Here is a 19969-nt window from a genome sequence, read left to right on the forward strand (position 1 = left end):
TTTTATTAAGAAGGGATTATATCTCATTTAAAAGCTGTTTTGCAGTGTTTCCTTTTTTTTTTTTTCTCAAGATACTTACAATCCTCTATGTCTGTTAGTGATGACACAGACATTTTCATTTTCTTTGTCTCACACTGCCTTGACTTTTCAGTTTCTTCAAAATAGCTCACATTTGCCTGGTTTATTTTACCAGGAGCCCAAGTCACTCTTCTTCTTCTTTTCTTGGCCTTTAAAAATAGTATTTACAGGAAAAAGGGACACAATGAAAACACTGAAGAGAGCAGATGTTACATTAGGTTAGTTCTAGAACAGGACCAGCAGCTTACTAGACACTGTTTTGCAGGTTTTGGGGTTTTTTGTTGGTTTCCCACCCTCCCCTGAAAACTAAAAATACAGCACAACAGTTAGACTGCAGAGACTTCTGCTTTCCAAGGCAACACTGCAACTCAAAAGTTAGTATTTAAAGGGGCAGCTTTAAGTATGTGAAAATTACCTAACAAACTTATTCTTAACTATCAGTATATCCCTATGGTTTTAATATTACCTTTCACAAAGCATTCCAGAGTTAACAGATAGGATCAGAGTTAGCAAACAGGTGCTTACTTGAGCATTTGCTTTAGAGGAAAAGGAGGCAGAAGTCACCAGCATCTGAGTTAAATTTCGTATCCTGTCTTCCTGTACTTTTTGAAGAGAATTTTTTTCTTCCAACAGCTGGGCCAGTTGGTCTTTTTCCATTGCATGGATTTGAGTCTTCGAAGATACCTTCAATAGAAAGAATATTTAATCAGCCTAACACTATAAGAGCAAAAATTACTTCTACAGAAAATACACAATTACTAACATTTTTATAACAACTACACATGTATTCTTCTAACTCTGGAAAAGCTGTATTTAATCTTTACTGAAACTGAAAGTTTAATCAATTTACTTGTGGATTTGGTATGTCAGAGGCTTAAAACAATACTGCCTCAGATTTTTCTAATAACAACAAAAAAAGGCAGCACTTTCAAGTGTAACAGCTTAAGATGACTTTCCCATTGCTGCCAAGAGCCCCAAGCTCTGAGAGCTGAGTCAATCACTAAATAACAGCAAGCCACTCTGAAACTGAGATACTGAATTTATCCTGTTTTAAAGCAATTGCCTTACAGTAGTTAAGAGCTCTATCTTAAGCTTACAGTACCTTAGACTAATTCAAAGTTCACATGGGATTTTTCAGTAAGCTCCTCTGTGCTTTAAGTACTTCACTCACTACCTACTAACTCAGAAGGCAGCAAACATTGCCAGGTGCAGATAAATTCTCTTTAACATGTCATTTTTACATTTTTCCTGAGACTACTTCAATTTGAAAACCAAGCACAACTGTATATTTTGATTATTTAATTCATCAGAACAGTTATGTTCAGAATAGTGAGTTTCCTGTGGTTTTCCATGATTTGACAAGACTTGACAGACTGCTCTCCTAACTCCATGGATTTTTGGAAGGCATATGAAGAGGAGACTGCAGTCTGGTGGCAAGTCCCTGTTTCCCATTTCCTAAACCTATCTTCTGCCTACACATGAGAAGTTTTGCCAGTAGTCTTACACAGTTGCAAGGTCAGCTGAAGTTAAAACATCAGCAAGGGGGAAAAAACATGTAGTCCAACCAGCACTCAATAGCTTCTTATACTGCAATTAATTCTTTTTCATCTGTGCAATATAATGTACTCTAAGTCATGACAAATTCCTATCTTAAATATGCTCACCTACAGAAAGCAAGCAATTCAGTTCATCTCATCCTGTATTAGCTTTCACACAGATACATGGACTATGATCAGTTCTAAATTTCACACCACCTTTTGAACTTCTCTCAGAGGCAACATTTACCACTTCAGCTTACCTGGTTTGTTTACAAAAAACCATTTCAAAATAGCTATCAATATTAAGGACAGATTAATTTTAATAAGCGTATTACATACTTCCTCCAGCTGCTTTTTCAAATCCAGAATTTCTTTGCGATACCTCTTCAGGAGAGCATCATCGTTAAGTACTTCATTGACTTTTGGAGTGTTCTTCATTCTTTTGGCTGTACTGGCAAACTAGAAGAATATTCTCTCATTGGTACAAAGACACCAGCAAAAACTTACCCTGATACTGTCTCTTCAATGCCATTGGGTCATGAGACAAAGAACAACATATAAAGGACAAAAATATTTACATTTGCTTATTTCCCATAAGCTTTGAAAAAGATAAAATTTCTGTGGTTTATATTAATAAGCCAAGCATAACATCTATGCAAAAATTTGAGTGAAAAGGTTTAAGGACCACCAGAAAGGAAGACCTACCTAAATACAGTTTAATTATCCTCCTTTCCTGTAGGACCTAACACCTTATGTTAGCAAAAACCCGTGGTTGTCTTTGGAAAAGGCAAATAGGAAAACAGATGTTACCTCCCGCCTTCAAAGTGGAGGGAAGGAGCTCTGTTCCACCTGCCAGGAAGCTTTAGGCCACCTAGTACAAGATGACTGAGAAAAGATGCTGTGTACAAACCAATTATTTCAAATTCCAAAGGGCATCTTTGGACTTGAAATACTCCAGTGACTACATATCCAGAAGACTACATTTTCCACTTCTTTAACCTGTCTACAATGAAGCCTTGAGCCTGAAAAACACTTGAAAGCAGGTGAGATGATTTACCTGAAGAGTACTGAGTGTTTCATCAAAAGAAACAGGAGTAATTGTACAAACAATGACTGTCTTAGCATTTCCTCCAAGGGAGTTCTGCAGAATTCGAGTCAGCTTGCTGTCTCTGTAATTTATGAAGCTGATTGGGAAAAAAGAGGGAAGAAAAAAATAATTCCTATTTTGTATAGAAAAAGCTCAGTACATACCTTTACCATACCTTTACCTAGAGAACATAGAGTTATATGTAGAGGATTTTCATTTAAAAGATACTGAAACTAATAAAAAGGGTATCCAAACACAAATGCTTACCCAGAAGGGTCATCACAAAGCTTTTTGATGACTTGACCCAGAATGAACAAGCTCCGGTTTATATTGCAGCCTTCCTTCAGTCTCACACCTAGGTATCACAGCAATTTGTTCAAGGTTTTGATTCAAAACAATGTGAAAATATGTTTTCAAACTGTCAATTTTGCAAATGCTATGCTCTGTTCAGGGAGTTTACATCTCAAGTACCACAATCCACTATGATCCATCAGCTTCTAGTACCAAATCCTTTAACAGCCAAAATGCATCAAAATAAGGTATCACAGATACACAACCAATCTTTACATATTAACTATCTGGACCCATAAGTTTTTCCTGTTTAGATTTGACAAATGTCCATATTTACACATGTTAAATACAACAAACGCCCCTTAGGCAAGCTTTGGGGTTATTTCTTGTAGAAAAGAACGTGAACTTGTGTTGCTCTCAGATCACTTTTTATTAATAAAGGCATTTTTGTCAGCAAGGACAGCATGAGGCTGCACAATCAAGCTTCTCAGCTCAAGTCAGCCATCTGTTCACTTCACATAGGAGTCCCTACAAGCTCCTGATTTCTTTACTACAGGTGAAACTTCACTGATTCCTCTCCATTCTATTAATTCAGTGCATGGCAGTTGCTGGACCTGCTATTCTAGAAAGCCATACTACTACTACCCAATTGTTTGCACTTTAAAGCATTTTCAGGGTTTTCTTGAGTAGAATGTGCCCTACAGAGAAGGGATTCATAAAGAATACAGGAGCATACAGAAATAATTTTCTATCATAATTTTTCATAAAGGTTAATTAACTGAAGTGGTCATCAGGAAAGCCTCATTTAACACTCACCTTCAGATCCTGTTTGACTAGCTCTTTCACTGCCTGCCAGATCTACCAAGTTCTGCAAATTCATTAAATATTTCACAGGTTAGTTCTGAAGCAATTTGGGTTCAGATTCTCCTAATTCTAAACCTCTAGTTTAATTATTAAAGACACACTTAGGCAACAGCAAGAGGTCTGTCATTACTGGAAGCTATCACACACAGAGCAATCAATACTTCCAAGGTACATAATACAAACTTATTCTATGTCCCTAACTGTTATTCCACTCTGAAGAGCATTTCTAATTTCCAGTGCAATTTTCCCTACCCTCAGTAACAAGATAAATACAGTTTCTCAGTATAGAAGAGTTCACCACAGATTCAAGCTATAAGATGCTTCAGAGTCACAGGTCACCTGGTCCAATCTTTCATGGGAAAAAGAGAGCCTGTACAGTACTACTTAGCACTTTGTCCTAAATCAGATGTCTCTCCTTGCTGTCATTCTAAGGATAAGGATGAAATTAAAGGAAAAGCACCAGTCTGAAGTTTGCTCCAAGTCAAATGGAACTTTATAGCATCCCATAATGATTTGCCTGAGCAAGTAGCCCTCGCTCACTGGTTTCTCTTTCGAAAGGAAGAAGTCCTGTGCTAACTCCAAGCAGCAACAGACCAAAAGGGTTACTGAAAGTTAGCTGAAAGAGACCGAGGGTGGAGAGTGGGGTGTAGTGTAAGAGTGGACTCTGTAAACTACAGCAAGAAAAAGAGTAGGCAGCATTTTTCTCAAGTCCTGTATGAGCAGTGCTTACACTCAGATCCCAGAGCTTCCACAGAAGCCAGAAGAGAACACCCCTTTCACAAGGCATGCGACTGACTTAGTGCCATTCCCAGATCTGAAGAAGAGAGCTCATGCAGATTTTAGCAAGCTTGAATGCTTTCATATTAGTCTCACTCCTCCAGTTGATTTCGATTTTTGAAAACACCAAAATGCTTGCCTTAGAGATCATCCATGTACACCCCCAGCTCAGGCCATTTCATACACTAGTAATCCACCAAATGCTAACTGGGGATACTTTTGAAAAGAACCTTCTGGACACTGCAGCTTTGCAGCTCTAATGGTCTTGAACAACAACCAAATCTGAGGATAAGAGAAGTCTTAATGTTACCCACTTGACAAGTTACTCCACTGAGCTTCTCAGTGGCCAGGAACTGTCAGCAGTAGGTGAAGCTTTGCTGTGTTTAACAAAAATGTTAGAGCAAGCTGAAAATAGCACCTCATACTCCCAGGAAGGACAGAACACTCCCCAGGAACTATTTCCATGCCAGAACATCCTTTGGTGTAAAGATACTCTTTAGATAACAGCTCAGGAGTCTCCCTTTGTGCAGATGACCAGAAACATGATTTCTGCTTTAAAAACATACCCTAGAAGTTAGTAAAAGTATGTTTGTACTATCAGTATAAAGTAACATTATCTCAAGAGGTAGCAGTAATATCTGTACTTAAAATACTTGTTTAGTAACTTGGAGTACAGCTTACCAGGTGGGATACCATCACTGCTCCGTCACAGCTTGCATTTGCAAGGTCACTTCTTTCTCTGCTTTCAATGATCTAGAAGAGAGTGCAATAAAGTTTTTCCTCACTTCAAAAGTAAAGCCCCTCCTAACAGTGCAACAGTTTTTACCATCCTGAAGATAGTGTGGGAACGGCTGCTGTGCTCATTCATTTTGGTTTCTCCGTAATGCCGATTTCCTGTCAAAAAAAGCAATATTGGAATACTTAATGCTTATATTCAGATGAACTGGAGATGAAACAAAAAGCACAATTTAAAAACAAGCAGAAAAATATTACTTTCTGAATATAATCTAAGAGACACTCCGCAATTCTAAATATATTTCATATATTACTCTAGATATAATCAAAGCTTTGCTAAGATCTCATCAGCTGACATGGGCTAAACAACTTACGTTCTCCTTTTCTGATCCATTCCATCACTTCTTCAGGGGCAACCACCACCTCTTCAATCAGATCTTCCACAAATATATTCCTCTTAAGAGTAAAAACAGCAATAGGTTTTACTGAACTCTAAACCTCACTTCAATACTTCGCTTAAATTAGCATTACAAACAATTCCTGCAGTATTCATGCTAGCTTGCTTCCAACATCACTTCAAAGTCTTTTTACTCCAACCATAGAGAACACAAAGTTTAAATCTTTGTTGGAACTGCAGCCTAAAGGCACAGCAATCCAACAGATCTGCAAACTTTCAAAAAAAAAAAAAGTTAGCAGAAATATCCCTCTGAACATTTTCTGAAATGTAATCTAAGAGGATTTCTCAGTAAATGTTGTAAGGCCATAGTGATACAACTGATAAACTTTCCTTTTTTCTCAAGTTCCAAAACCACTGATCATTTAGGGCATAAAAAGAAAAAAAAGCCAAACAAACAAAATCAAACTACCAATTTTTATTTGCTACAAAACTTGATGTAAAGGTACTGAAGATGACATTAATAGCTTTGTTTTCTCTACTGATCATCATATGGAGTAGTTGTAATCTGACACTATGACTACAGTAGAAGTGTATACTTGGTAGATCATATGAAGATGGTATTAAAATAACTGTCTATCTGCTGAGGACTTATAACACATTGAGCTGTAGCTTTAATACCATGTTTGTAGAGGTTTTATTAGCTAATAGAACTCCCAAGTATTCACAGTCAAATATACTATCCTGCAAAAAATATACTATCCTGAAAAGCTGAAAGGATTGGCTTAACTTTTACAAACACTTAAAGATAACCCAGCACCATTGCTGTCTACGTTGTGTTCTGCTTATTCTGAAGATAACTATTATGCAAACTGACAAGTTTTCAACTAGATGCCCCTGAAGACCTTTTTTTGTTTTAAGCTACTACTTTTACTCCAGACAATATTTCCCTACCTAATATCCACTTACATTAACATCCTCACGAATTCCCAGAGGCTTCTTTTTCCTGGTGTCACAAAGCAAGTCTGTAATGGTTTCATTGTAGATTTCCATGTAAGAAACTCTTAGCAGGAATTCTCTATCTGGAATCTATCATTAAAAACAGCCAAAACAAACCCAAATCAAAACCTAAAACAAACCAAAACAAAACCAGACTGCTGTAGGAACACCTTTTAATACAAGTATTCTCAATTAAAAAGTACACCTCTGGATATTGTTCCATGTATTTCTTTCTCCCCATCCTCTTTGTACATCAGCATTTACCAATATAGATTGATTTTTCTTCTACCTCTTCCCAGCTGCATTAATAGTATATCACTTTAAGTATGTTGTAAAAGTAAGGCAACCACCCTACAGAAATGTGGCAATCGTTTCCCCACTCCAAAGTCCTTTCCATATCCAATTTCTTTCTGCTTAGTCTCTTTCCTCTATGTAGCTAGTCGTCTCTCTCTGCTTGCTTACATTGCTTCTTGCCCTGCCTCCCTGGTAGAGAATACTGGTGAGAGAAGAGGCTTCACAATAAACTCCCAATACTACAGCACCACAGAAGGTTTTCTTGGCTTCAGTTTCTTTTATATACCCAGAAAGTACTCTCCACCTCCTTGTAGGAAAAAGGTCCATTTCATGTAACTGATCACAATTAAAGCACTCTGCAGATGTTTGGACAATTGCTATTTTAACTTGCACTATCTCCTTACTTCTTCACACAGAGCAATTACCCTATAACAGTATCATAGGATGAACCAGATCGGAAGAAACCTCCAAGATCATCCAGTCCAACTGATCACCCAGCCCTATCCAGTCACCTGGACCATGGCACCAAGTGCCTCATCCAGTCTTCTCTTGAACATCTCCAGGGATGGCAACTCCACCACCTCCCTGGGCAGCCCATTCCAATGGGCAATCACCCTCTCTGTGAAGAACTTCCTCCTAATATCCAGCCTGTACCTCCCCTGGCACAACTTGAGATTGTGTCCCCTCGTTCTGCTGTTGGTTGCATGGGAGAAGAGACCAACCCCCACCTGGCTACAACCTCCCTTCAGGTAGTTGTAGAGAACGAGGTCACCCCTCAGCCTCCTTTTCTCCAGGCTAATCAACCCCAGCTCCCTCAGCCTCTCCTCATAGGGTTTGTGTTCCAGGCCCCTCACCAGCTTCTTCGCCCTTCTCTAGACACATTCCAGTACCTCAACATCTCTCTTGAATTGAGGGGCTCAGAAGTGGACACAGTACTCAAGGTGTGGCCTGACCATACTTTGGAAAGCCTGGAGTAAGTTAATTCAGTGTCATTCTTCCAAGTAAAGTCTTGAATAATGTTAATTTTTACAAGAGTGGAATCAACACAAAACTTCACATGACCCATCTACCACAAGTGAGCATCTATTTGTATTTTTAATCAAGGTTTACTATATATGCAAATTTAACAGCCCCCTTCAAAGCTTTTTTTCCCTGATTTGATTCCAACTAAATGCATCTCATTAGCTTTTTTTAAACCACTCATCTTTGCAAGGCTAGCAAAGTAGCTGCAATAAATGAATTTCCTTTAATAGCTCCTTGACACAAGCTAAGTGTAGTACATAGCAACACAAACATTACTAGTCCTTTCAATCACTTCAGTGGATTTGCTCACCTCACAAATAACTTTGAAAACATGTTGAATTGCCTTAGGGATTATGCCTGCAGAATCCTCATTTCCCATCATCGTGTATGTCTTGCCTGAAGCCGTCTGTCCATAAGCAAATATTGTGCCTAGAAAGATGTTTAATTTTTGTTAATTACTGATGAAATGCATTAGGAACGGGATTTAAACAGAGTTTTAAAACTTACCATTATAACCTTGCACAGCTGACTGTATAATTGGAACAGCTACACCTTCATATAACTGCTGAGTGCTGTCACTTGAGTGAAAAACACGATCTTAAAAAAATAAAACAAAGCACAAGAATCTGTTTCAACAACTCAAAACCAAGCTGTCAGCTTACTCAGTATTGCTGACTTCAAATCCAGTAAATTGGCATCAGACCATAGAATAATTCAGACAAAATTTACTGTGATAACTACTAATACTAGCATTTTCTTGGCAAATATTAGACTCAGAACCAAGAAAGATATGATGAACAGGCAAGTCAAACAAACTATGAAAGATAGACAGTTAAACAGCAATCCCATTTAATCCTAAAAATGTGTCTAGATGATCTATGAGGCTTCTAATTCTGACAAGACAAACTACTCATTGAACTCTGCCTTGGCGCATGCTTTTATTTAATCTATACTTTCGGGGGAAAAAAAAAGTCTTTTTGGTGGCTACATTCTTATTAACGAGCGAATCAGTAGGAGGACACTTAAAGAAACGCAGTGAAGGAAGGAGACTAATAATTTCCTGTTTAAATTTCTTACTGTTAGAAAATGTTCCCACATAGTTTTTAGACCAAAAAAAGTAATTTTTATTAACATAAGCAACGGTGAAGCCTTGAGCTTCGGAGGAACAAAAATAACTGCGTTGACTGTTTGCAGCTGGAAAGAGCGATAAGAATTCCCACACGCCCAGGCTTCTGTTAGAAGCGGCAAAACAACGAAAGAAACTACGAGAACGACACGGCTCGCGACTGCGATGTTGCCAGGAGGCGGCAGCAAAGACCCAGATGTGAAAGGCCTGTATCTGTTGAACTCAGTTTTTAGGCTTGTAATACGGATGTATTGAGATGAGCCCTCTATGAGGAGTACAATTAACCTCGCAGCTCTTCGAAAGACCCAACGCGGCCCATGCATGCTCTATTAAAGGATGTCGGAAAAGTCGTCCTGCCTATCAGCAGTTAGTTATAAGGATCCAGCACCCATACTGTGCACCCTCCCATTTTGTATTTGGGTTCCCACACCCTCTTCTTCCTAAATGCTGTGGACTAACCCCAGTCTAGTCCACTTGTACCTGGAATTCATTCGAAAAGAACACAGATCATGTGTTACAAAAGCACTCTACAGCATGAGCCAGAACACAAAAAGCAACATCCATGATGAAGCTGACTTCAAAACCACATCTCTGGTACTGATTAACCCAGAAATTCGGTGTGTCCCAATGGCACTTGGTCAGGATTATGGTGCCGGCAAAGTGAGTTCAGGGTATGTCACAAAGATAGTCATCACTGTTATCTGAAACATTCCAGTAGCACAGGAAGAAAGGCCCATGTAAGCATCAAAAGAAAATCATTGCTTTCATGTTCTTACCATAACTAAATACTTTCGTGCCATTCACTTCCGAAATAGTATTATTTTCACTCTTCCAGTGAAGTGATAGTTTATCTTCTAGAGCCTTTTCTCTGAAAGAAAACGTATTCCGTTAGTTCTACGAGGTTAAGACTGGGCTCCTGTAACACGAGTCTACCCCTCACGGCAAGGTCCTCCCTCCACCCATCGCCAGCTCCGTTTGCTTAGGTTCTCTCCTTCCTTCCTTCAAGATGACGGACGCTGTATTTACGCCCCTGCCTCCCTTTCTTCGTAGGATTGTAGCGGCACCCCCGGGGGCCCAGCAACACGCCAGGAAAGCCGAGGGGTTCCGAGCAACACTTCGGCCTCCCCTCCGGCCGGGACTTCGGGTACGGACGTCCCGCCTAGGCAGAGCCTCACCTGGCGATGAGCGGCCGGACACGCACGCAGACCGTCACGGCACCCTCCTCTCCCATCGTCGGTGCTAACAAAACCGCTCACTCCTCTCTCGCCCGTCAGCAGCCGAGCGCACAACGCCAGAACCTAACCGCCGCCCAAGTTTAAACTGCTCCCGAGGCCGCTGCTATTGGCCCGCACCGGGCAGACGCCACAGCGGAGCGTACCACTCGCCAGGAGTTGAGAGGGGAGTATGGGAAAAGCCTGGTGCAAGCTGAATGGCTGAACGGGCGCCGCCGTGTCCCCATACCTCCCCTCCCCCCCCATGGTTGCCCAGTGTCCTGCCATGGTGGCGGCCAGGGCTGCGGTATTGGGTGTGTGACAGCCAATCGCTGCGGGCCCACAGGGAGGGGTTCGGCCAGTAATTCAACAGGCTGGCGATCGCATTTTTAGTAGTATGCTTGCACACATGGGAGTAACAGTGTCATGTAATTAAGGTTTTTTGTTTGTTTGTTTGAAATTAAAATTTATATAGGTACTGAATTGCGGGTTAGAAAAGTAACGTGAGTTATGAGTTAGAAAAGTAACGTGTGAGGTAGTTGGATACTTGACAGCAGTGTTATTTCAAGAAGCAGAACATACTGTGTGCGCCTAATCTTCTGAAAAAAAGACTAGGTTAGATAGTGGAAGAAAATTCTTCACTGAAAGGCTTCTCAAACACTGGAACAGGCTCTACATGGAGGTGTTGAATACCCATCCCTGGAGGTGTTTAAAAGATGCAGAGATGTGATTCTGAGGAACTTGGTTTAGCAGCAGACTGGGTAGAGTAAGATTATGGTTGGACTCAATGATCTTAAAGGTCTTTTCCAACTGAAATGGTTCTATGATTCTACTTCACTGTGTTGTCCCCTCCAACCCTAACAATTCTATGATTCTATGATTCACCAGCACTGGTGGTGTAGAGACAGGGAAGGACAGGGAAGGTAGCTCCAAAGAAGAGCCTACAGAAGTCAAAAAAGACAGCATGCACCAGCTGCATTTCTTTTAAGGACAACTAATTAATGACTAACTTCTGAAAATACTATTCATTTTTAAATTAAAAATGTTTCCCCCCATATTTTAATCATTATCCTCCTCTTCATCCTCCTCCTCCTCAGCATCTTCCCCATCTTCTTCCTCAGCTGCATCTGAGGCTGCTTTTGAAGCCTTGAAAGCCAATTCTTCTTCCAAAGTAGGGTCTCTTGTTTCAGTGATTTCTGGCCCACCAGGGTATTCAGCTTGCACTGGCAGTGGTAGTGCAGGAGTGTGGTTCTCTGGACTGTATTTATGACCCCAGCCAAAGTAGATGTTACCAAATTTCCTGAGAAAGAAAAGTGAAAGATCACAAATTCTCCCCCTGACAAAACATCAGTGGAGATAATGTCAGGCTTTCTTTGCTGTGCGACAAGTCATTGTGGTGTAGATGCTATAACAGAAATATTTAACTGCTGTAACTTAATACACCTTGCACTTAAAAATCTCCAAATGATAAAATGATGACAGCTGTACTCTCTCAGTGCACTATTATTACAATGCAACTCCAACTTCACACTGGTAACATGGCACTGTTTCTGCCACCAACTCCAGTGCCCATTAGTAACTGTACCATGTGTAGTGGAAACAAAGGAACATTAGAACCACAGCTGTTTTTGTAAAAAGTGCAGCAGACTCAAGAATACAGGTTTTAAATCAAGGACCGTGCCCAAATACTAACTGGACATTTACATCTATTAACTTTATACCAGCCTTTCTAATGACTATTCATTTTCAGTCTTAAACACATTTTTAGTGTTGCTGCACACGCTTCAGTAGCCTTTTCCATCAGTCTCTGGAATATTAGAGTTCAGTCAATAAACTACTAATAAAGCAATTTTGACATCATTAGAGAGGTACCTGTGTGGAGCATGCACAGCCTGTGTTGTAACCGTGTCAGCTCCTCACCTGCCAGATGCAAAGGCATAGGCTCCGGGCCACCGGTTAGACTGGAGGATTGCAACAGCGTGTTGTGGGATCAGGTTTGTAGAAGCCTGAGCTGTCCAGGCAGGGATGTTTTGAATTCCTGGAGGGAGCCGAACACACAGTCTATGAATAAATTTACTTAGAAGCCTCTACAAAATATTATAGACTGAGCTACAAGACTTTCCCAGAATTCAAGCAATAGTTATATTAAGTTGCATGTTCAAGGAGCCAGAAGTCAGAAACAATAGATATAAGTACTGTGTTTGAACAGGTGGTTTGGATGTATGGGTAGATAGCACAGGGATACTAATTGAGCCTGAAAGTCAATAGTGCTCCCTGCTCTTTCGTTAGTCAAGGACTTGATTGTTTTATCGCTTGTGGATAAATTACATAGTTATATTTCACCTGGATCAAAGAATGGAGAGTAGGAAAATCATTTCCTATTAGTGTAATCTAATACTCAGGTTCCTGTACTCCCATGATTTGCTGCAGTAATATGCCACAGGATCTAAATTCTTATTTATATATCTATATTTGTACGTATGTATATTATTTATTTATTTACACATGCACAGTTCTTTTTTTTTTTGCCTAAAAAAAGATGGCAGAAAAATAGCTTAATGTAGTGAGCTGTCTTGAACTTGCAGTAGCCTTACAAATCAGAGGTATTTTCCTGTTATCCTCAACAAAATTATTAACTAGTAAACAAAATGGTTTCAGTTTTGTACCAAATAATTTTTATTTGCTTTCGATCCATTTTGTAAAAGAATGTGCTTAGCCTACAGGGGCAAACTATATTGCTTCAGGAAGCATCAGAGTCCTCTATCTTCCAATATTTACTATCTAAATGCCAATATTCCTAGTGGCTCTTTATCCACAAACTTGACATCCCATGAAGAATACCTTCATCTTCAGAGAGTGGAGTGAGAAGAGGCGGTCCTATTTCTTGCTGTGGTGCCTCTGGCTCCTCTTCTTTCTCCTCCTCTTCATCTTCTTCTGCTTCTTCTTCCTCCTCAGATTTTTTAAAAGGATTAAGCCAAACACAGCGACCCTGTAATTGATATGGAAAAATAATAAATATAAGTAGCAATCGCTGAAAGAATGCCAGCCAATTAAAAGAACTGTCTCAGGCACACACAGACCGGGTTAAGCTGGAAGGGGGAGAAAATAAAAAGATATATTCCATAATTGGTATATGGTTGGCATAATATTGTATCCCTGTAGTACTCATTCCTCCCTCATCCTTGCTTACTATTCAGAATAAGCTTCTATCTCTGACATCAGCTTTCTGTTATTCTGAAGTCTTCAGTTACTTGACAGTTTGATTATAGCCTTGCTAGATTACCATTTACTACAAACTAAGAGGCTTAATTTACAGATTTTGCACCTTCCTGTTAAAGTCTGCCTTGGTATGTACCTACCAGTCAGAGGAACATAACAAAATATTCTTAAGATTCTAATGCATATGTATCTTATTTTTACACCTTTTTACAATTGTTTTTTTGCTGCTAATTTTAAAGCTTATTTCCTGCCATTCCTGTTATTTTACACTGGCATTCTTGAACTGGTAGATTAGCCAGCAAGTCATCCAGCAATGATCATTACATTAGTAATACCTCTTTCCAGCACTAGTCTGATGTCAGAAACTTCTAAGCTTTTTCATTTGCATATTTGACAGCAGAAAGTAAGCAACAAACAGTAAACCAGAAATAAAACATCAAATAAGTTTCATTCAGCACACAAACATATCTGCATTTTGGCCTCCTACCCAAGAAAAGAGAATTTAAAACATTTTTGTCAAGTAAGGTCTTCAAAAAAGAAAACCTAATATAGAAGATTACCTGAAATTATTGTCTGTCAATACCTAACTCCATGCTATTATCCATAAAGATGGGTTTCAATGTCAACACTGAAAAAAAGTACTAAACCTAGAAGGTTCCTAAAAAATGTACATATAAATATATGCTATATGTAAATAATGTGCAATATATTTATATATTTATATATTAAATACTATATCAGATATATTTTCTGTAGAAAGATCTTTCAGTCCAATCACAATTTTCTAGGGACTAGTTCAAATGTGAAGGTGAAGAGTGCCACTTAGATTCTGAAACCCTATCAGTACTACAGCGTGGACGGTATCTGAGCTACACCAGAACATACCTGCTGTAGAATACTCTGTGTGTGGTGTACCCATGTGGAGAGTGAATCCACCAGTTCAGCCACAGAAAGAGGCTGAAAATCAGGGTTTTCTTCGTATGTGCCTCTTCCTCCTTCCTCTTCTTCCTCTTCTTCTTCCTCCTCTGGAAACTGGTAAAATCCAATGGGAGAGATATGGGTTCCTGCTGAGATCCGAGCTATCTGTGCGCGCAGGTAGTTGGCCTCATTTCCAGGGAAAGGAGGAAAGCTCACAACAGGAGCATCCAGCCTACCAGTGAAGAACTTCTTGATTTTCCTGGCACAGACAATCTGGGCTGGTGTCACTGGAGGCAACTTCACCCACGGTGTGCCTGGCTCATTACAGACAAAGTAGACATATTTATTAGCCCCAGTCCCATTTTCTTCTTTTGGGATGACAGGTGGGGGCTTATAGGTCGACTGTGGTGGTTTGTCTTCTTTTTCTGTCTCCTCATCTTCATCTTCAATCTCACCCATCTCTTTCTCTTCTTCCTCAATTACTTCTTCCTCTTCTGCTTCCTCTTCCTCTTCCCCTTCCTGGCACTGTACTTCAGCTATAATGTAGTTCATCTCCAAGCCCAGAATTTTGCCCCAGAAGCGACAAGTCTGGATTGGCTGAACGCTAATTAGATTTTTAAGGGCAAGGAATATGTGATAGGATTCATCTTTGCTCAAGCCAATTCCAGCCTGTTCGAAATAAAAGGCTGTTTCCATCACATTAGGTAGAGGGGTATCTTCCTGGGAAAGAAGATCCAGAATTAATCTGAAGAATAGTATAATTATCTATTTGAAAAAATAAACATGTTATCCACTAAACATTACACTTCACTTTTCTGTAGTGCCACTCATTCTCTCCAAGTGCTTTGAAGATGTTCATTCACTACATCTACCACTATCATTTAGACAAAATAAAAATTCCACTTTGGGGCTACAGAAGAGAACACAGATGAACTACTGCTTTTAGAGTACAGGATTTCAGAATGCAAACTCCCAATTCCTATAGATTAAAGAAAGTCACATGAAATGATCTACAAAGACTTTAGTGCTAGGACACGTCGACTATTTAAGAAGCCTTGATGCCCACAGTGTCACTACGTTTCCTTGGGGAAAACAGAATACCTATTTCATATATTTCAAAATCAGACCAGCATTATTTCTCTGGAGTGAATGCTATTCTTAGAAAACATTGACATAAAGCTCCCTGCATTTTTAAAAATACTGTCCCTTTCATGGGGGTAGGTGATTATATATCACACAAAGATCCTAGAAGTTGTACACAGCAGGGCAGGGGATTTGGCAGAACTAATGCTAGTTTTGTCTGGAATTCCAGGCTTCTTATATCAAAGCAAGGTAGACAGGAGTATGAGAAATTAAAAATTCTTACCATCATGTGCTGTTACTGTATAAGAAGTAATAGGCTATAGAAAAGATGAAAGACTATCTGTTGTTAACATCTGTGTTCTGCAACAGCAATTCATTTCGAATATATACTGTTCATTTGAATATATACTGTTAGCTTCATATGAAAATCAACATCTTGTTGATTAGTTTCCCTTCATTATTATAAGAACTCTCTTGATTTTTATTGGGTAAAAATGCTTTTGCATATAATGAACTGAATACTGAAAATCTGTTTTAAGAAGAGGCTTTTCAATTCTAGTAGTTCTTCATTATAACCATTTTTTTTTTTTGAGTTGGAGGAGGACAGGCTGGAACCATGGCTGGAGCTGGAAGGATCATAAAATTCTTCATTTTCTATTTTACAGTAGCTGCTGTGCACAAGATTCTTGAACTGGTGTCCCGAGTTATGATCACTTTAGGTAAACAAATGTCACTTTTAGATAAAGAAATTTGGATGCAATATTCCATGCTGAACTGGCCTATGGGAGATATTGTAAATTTTACTTTCTGTTCATCTTCTCTACAGTATTTATAATTTTAAAGGCTCAGGATGGGACTTGATGATCTCAAAGGTCTCTTCCAAGCTCAACAGTTCTATGATTAGATTTACTACAAGAAAAAATCCCGACTAAGTAACAAGATGAGTTTTCTTCTTCACAACAAGACATGGGATTGACTGAGCTGTGAAGAGGGTGCATGGTACTGTGGCTGGAACTATTTATATGGCTGTGCGAGGCAATACTAGAAAAGATATCACTCCCTTACTCCCTTCCTTTCCTGCCATCCTCCCGCCCACTGCCTGGTATATATATGATACTTATTTTTCTCCGTTAATAACTCACTGTCTCTTCTTCTAGTTCTTCCTCTTCTTCTCCATTTCCCTTGAGAAACAAAGCTTTACACTTTTCTGCAGCTTCATATGTTGGAAGAATCTCATGTTCATCTCGAAGAGTGTCCATTTTTTTCTGAAATTGAGCCCACTTCACATCCTTGCTGATATTCTCAATTATATCTACTGCATTTGTGGGCTTTTCATCCAGGATTTTTGTTAGTATATTAGCAAGATGATCGTATCTGTTATATAAATGCAAATATTATTGGCCTACTGTACAAAAGTTTTAGATTATTATGATTTGAACATCAAAAGTAGAAGCTAATCACTTGGAGCTCTGGAATAATCATTGGAATACTTAGATGAAAGAGTATCATGGAGCATTATGTTAAATTAAACTTATTTAAGATTACAAGATACTTAGGAGTAGTCCCGTCTTCCATTTTTACTATATACAACACCTGCCTCAGGAGCTGAAGCTAAAATTAAACTTAATCAAAGCCATTTCCCTTTGAGCTTTATAAAATTCCTAAGGAATTTTGATTCTGAAAGATGTTGGCCGCACACAAGTATCACAGAGCAATGAACACATTCTCCCATTCTCTATATACCAATTGGTATTTCTCCCTTTGTTAACATCACCCTTTGACCAACACTACTTTTCTCTCCACTCCTACTTCCTGCCCCTTTCAATTGTGTCCCTTTTTCAGACTTACAAGTTCAGGCCAGATGTTGTGCTGCTCTTCAGTAAGTAGGCTTTTGCATTCTGAACTGCCAGCAGCCGGGATTCAGGTTCGGGTATCTGATCATCGTATGGACTGAATCCTGGCTGATAAAGACCATAGCCTGGTTCATGTGGCTGGTAAGGGCCATGCCTGTCCTCATAGGGTGCTTGTCCTGATGCATAGCTCTGGCTGACACTTTCTCTTTGGTCTTGATCTTGGTCGGGTTTTTGTGGCTGATAGATGCTCTTGACTTGCTCCTGCCCGCCCTTCGGGACAGCCGGGGTCGGGGGCTCACCCATGGCCTGGTCCAGGGGCTGCGGGCCGGACCGGGGACACAAAGCCGCCTCTCAAGCGCCGTCAGCTCCGCGCGTCTCACAGCAACGGCTGCCGCCGCGGGGCGGAGCGCCCGCGTTGCTGGGGACGCCGAGTGGGGGATATCGGAAGGGGTGGGCCTGCACTTGATGTCTGTCTGGACTGTGTACTGCTGCTCCGCTTCTCCCCGCGGTCGGGAGGAGGCGGTGGCTTGTCCCGTTGCAGGCAGGGCCCTTGGCGGGGGACGCCAGCGGTGGCCCGGCGACGCTAAGAGAGGCTAGCAAAACTGTTGCAGCTGCCGCTCCTGCTCTTAATCGGCACGCAGGGAACGGTCCCGTACGCGTTGCCGCATGCTGAGGAGTAGCAGCTGGCAGGGAGAAGGAGCTGGTTCCTGAAGCGCCCCTTGCCGCTTCAGCCGCCCTCAGTGTCTGGCGGGTCGCGCGGCGGCTCCCTGAGGGGCTGTCGCTCTGGGCAGGTCTCTGGAGAGCTACAGCCAGGGGGCTGAGGGCGGCCCTGCTGGGCAGGCTAGGTGCGTTTGCCGGGCGGGAAACCCTTGTAAGCTGCCCGAGCCCTTACCCCCTTTTCCGGAGAGGTTTTCTGTGTCAGCCTGCTAGAACTGGATATGGAGATGTTAGACCGATGGGTCGAAGCTAGTTGTAGGAAGTTCAAGGAGGCCAGGTGCTGCGTTCTGCACTTGGGTGACAACACCCTTATGGTAATCTACAGATTTGGGGATGTGTGGTGGAAGTTGGGGCTTGGAGAAGGACCTGGGGGGGTATTGGTTAACAGTGGACTGAACATGAGTCAGCAGTGTGCCCAGGTGGCCAAGAAAGCCAGTGGTGTTCTGGCTTCTCTTAGAAACACTGTGACCAGCAGGAACAGGGAGGTGAGCATCCCTCTGTACTCAGCACGGGTGAGGCCACACCTTGAGTACTGTGCTCAGTTCTGGGCCCCTCACTGTAGGAAGAAGATTGAGAGGCTGGAGCGTGTCCAAAGAAGGCTTACGAGGCTGGTGAGGGGCCTGGAGTACATGGCCTACAAGGAGCACCTGAGGGAGATGGGGTCGTTAGTCTGGAGAAGAGGAAGCTGAGAGTAGAACTCATTGCTCCCTGCAATTACCTGAAGGGAGGTTGGAGTGAGGAAACGGCAGCCTCTTATCCTTGGGGTGAAGTGACAAAAATAGAGGAAATGGTTTCAGACTGACCAGGGAAGGTTTAGGCTGGATGTTAGGAAATAGTTCTTCACTGAAAGGGTTATGAAATATTGGAATGGTCTGCCCAGGGCAGTGGTGAAGTCACTGTCCCTGAAGGTGTTAAAAAAAGTGGACTTGGCACTTCAGGATGTGGTTTAGTGAGCATGGTGGTGTTGGGTTGATGGTTGGACTCGTGATCTTGGAGACGTTTTTCAACCTTAATGATTCAATGATTCTACAAACCTTGAAGTGCTGTTAGTATTATGTCTTGAACATTTGTGGCATAAGAATCTTTCAGATCTCTGCTGAAAGCAGAAGAATGGATCTTCAAAAGCTTCATTTTGATTTGAAAAGAAATAAGTGACATTCATTTGCTTTCATTCCATTTAGTAGAAAATCTTGTACTCAGTTTAATATGCATTTTAGTGGTGCTATTCTCATGAGGTAATAAGTTTTTTCTCTTAGAAGGAGAAAAATAGTGTAAAAATTGGTAATTACTTTTAAATATTGTATTCACAGATTCCAGGGAAGAACAGATGTGACAGAAAACACCTTTGTCATGTGAGATACTCTCAGTGTGAAGGAGACAGCTGACCGAAGTGTGAGTAACTTTTGTTTACAACAGTATTCAAACATGAAAATGTGAAAGACAAATGTCACATTACAGAGGAAGAACCTGATAGCTTCTATTAATTTAGTTACTCAAGATTTGTTTTACAGGAATGTAGTAATGCATTGCTTTATACTTTTGTAGTCCCATCAGATGGTATGTGCCACAGTGCTATTGACTCGAACAGATAACTCAGAGTTGTGTCAATTTCCAGAGCCCTCATCACCTGTGTGAAATTTACTCACATTTTCTCCTTGGTTGCTTTTAAGTCCACAAAGAGCTTCTACTGTTTGAGTGAAGCTAAACACATACCTAGTATTCAACAAAACAGTTATAAAACAGTTCTATAGAGTACATTTAT

At 40.6% G+C, this 19969-nt stretch overlaps 2 protein-coding genes across 2 annotated transcripts in view; both read right to left on the reverse strand.

The window, feature by feature from the left end:
• The window catches only part of CENPE (centromere protein E), a 37866-nt gene extending 27429 nt beyond the window's left edge, over positions 1-10437 (reverse strand). Inside the window, exons 1-14 of the mRNA XM_054382836.1 lie at positions 10382-10437; positions 9983-10074; positions 8588-8677; positions 8391-8509; positions 6734-6853; positions 5745-5826; positions 5462-5529; positions 5317-5388; positions 3811-3862; positions 2971-3058; positions 2674-2800; positions 1956-2075; positions 604-762; positions 80-227 (exon numbers count right to left, since the gene is read on the reverse strand). Of these exons, the coding sequence (XP_054238811.1) occupies positions 80-227; positions 604-762; positions 1956-2075; positions 2674-2800; positions 2971-3058; positions 3811-3862; positions 5317-5388; positions 5462-5529; positions 5745-5826; positions 6734-6853; positions 8391-8509; positions 8588-8677; positions 9983-10074; positions 10382-10437 (1393 nt within the window). The remainder of the gene's footprint in view (positions 1-79; positions 228-603; positions 763-1955; positions 2076-2673; positions 2801-2970; positions 3059-3810; positions 3863-5316; positions 5389-5461; positions 5530-5744; positions 5827-6733; positions 6854-8390; positions 8510-8587; positions 8678-9982; positions 10075-10381) is intronic.
• A 1039-nt stretch (positions 10438-11476) lies between these two features.
• LOC128968469 (radial spoke head protein 4 homolog A-like) lies at positions 11477-17793 on the reverse strand. Its single transcript, XM_054382963.1, has 6 exons — positions 17486-17793; positions 16780-17011; positions 14522-15274; positions 13259-13406; positions 12338-12455; positions 11477-11717 (listed from the first exon to the last, which is right to left on the reverse strand). Exons 1-6 carry the CDS (start codon positions 17791-17793, stop codon positions 11477-11479), a joined length of 1800 nt encoding a protein of 599 aa, XP_054238938.1.
• Between the last annotated feature and the right edge of the window lie 2176 nt (positions 17794-19969).

This window comes from Indicator indicator, chromosome 8 (genome assembly GCF_027791375.1).
Source record: "Indicator indicator isolate 239-I01 chromosome 8, UM_Iind_1.1, whole genome shotgun sequence".
NCBI lineage: Eukaryota > Metazoa > Chordata > Aves > Piciformes > Indicatoridae > Indicator > Indicator indicator.

Coding starts and splice junctions, on each gene's coding strand:
- LOC128968469 (XM_054382963.1), bottom strand. CDS start 17,793: ATGGGTGAGCCCCCGACCCCGGCTGTCCCGAAGGGCGGGCAGGAGCAA. Junction 17,012..17,485: donor ACAACATCTGGCCTGAACTT/GTAAGTCTGAAA, acceptor TTTATATAACAG/ATACGATCATCTTGCTAATA. Junction 15,275..16,779: donor AAGAACTAGAAGAAGAGACA/GTGAGTTATTAA, acceptor CTTCTTTCCCAG/GAAGATACCCCTCTACCTAA.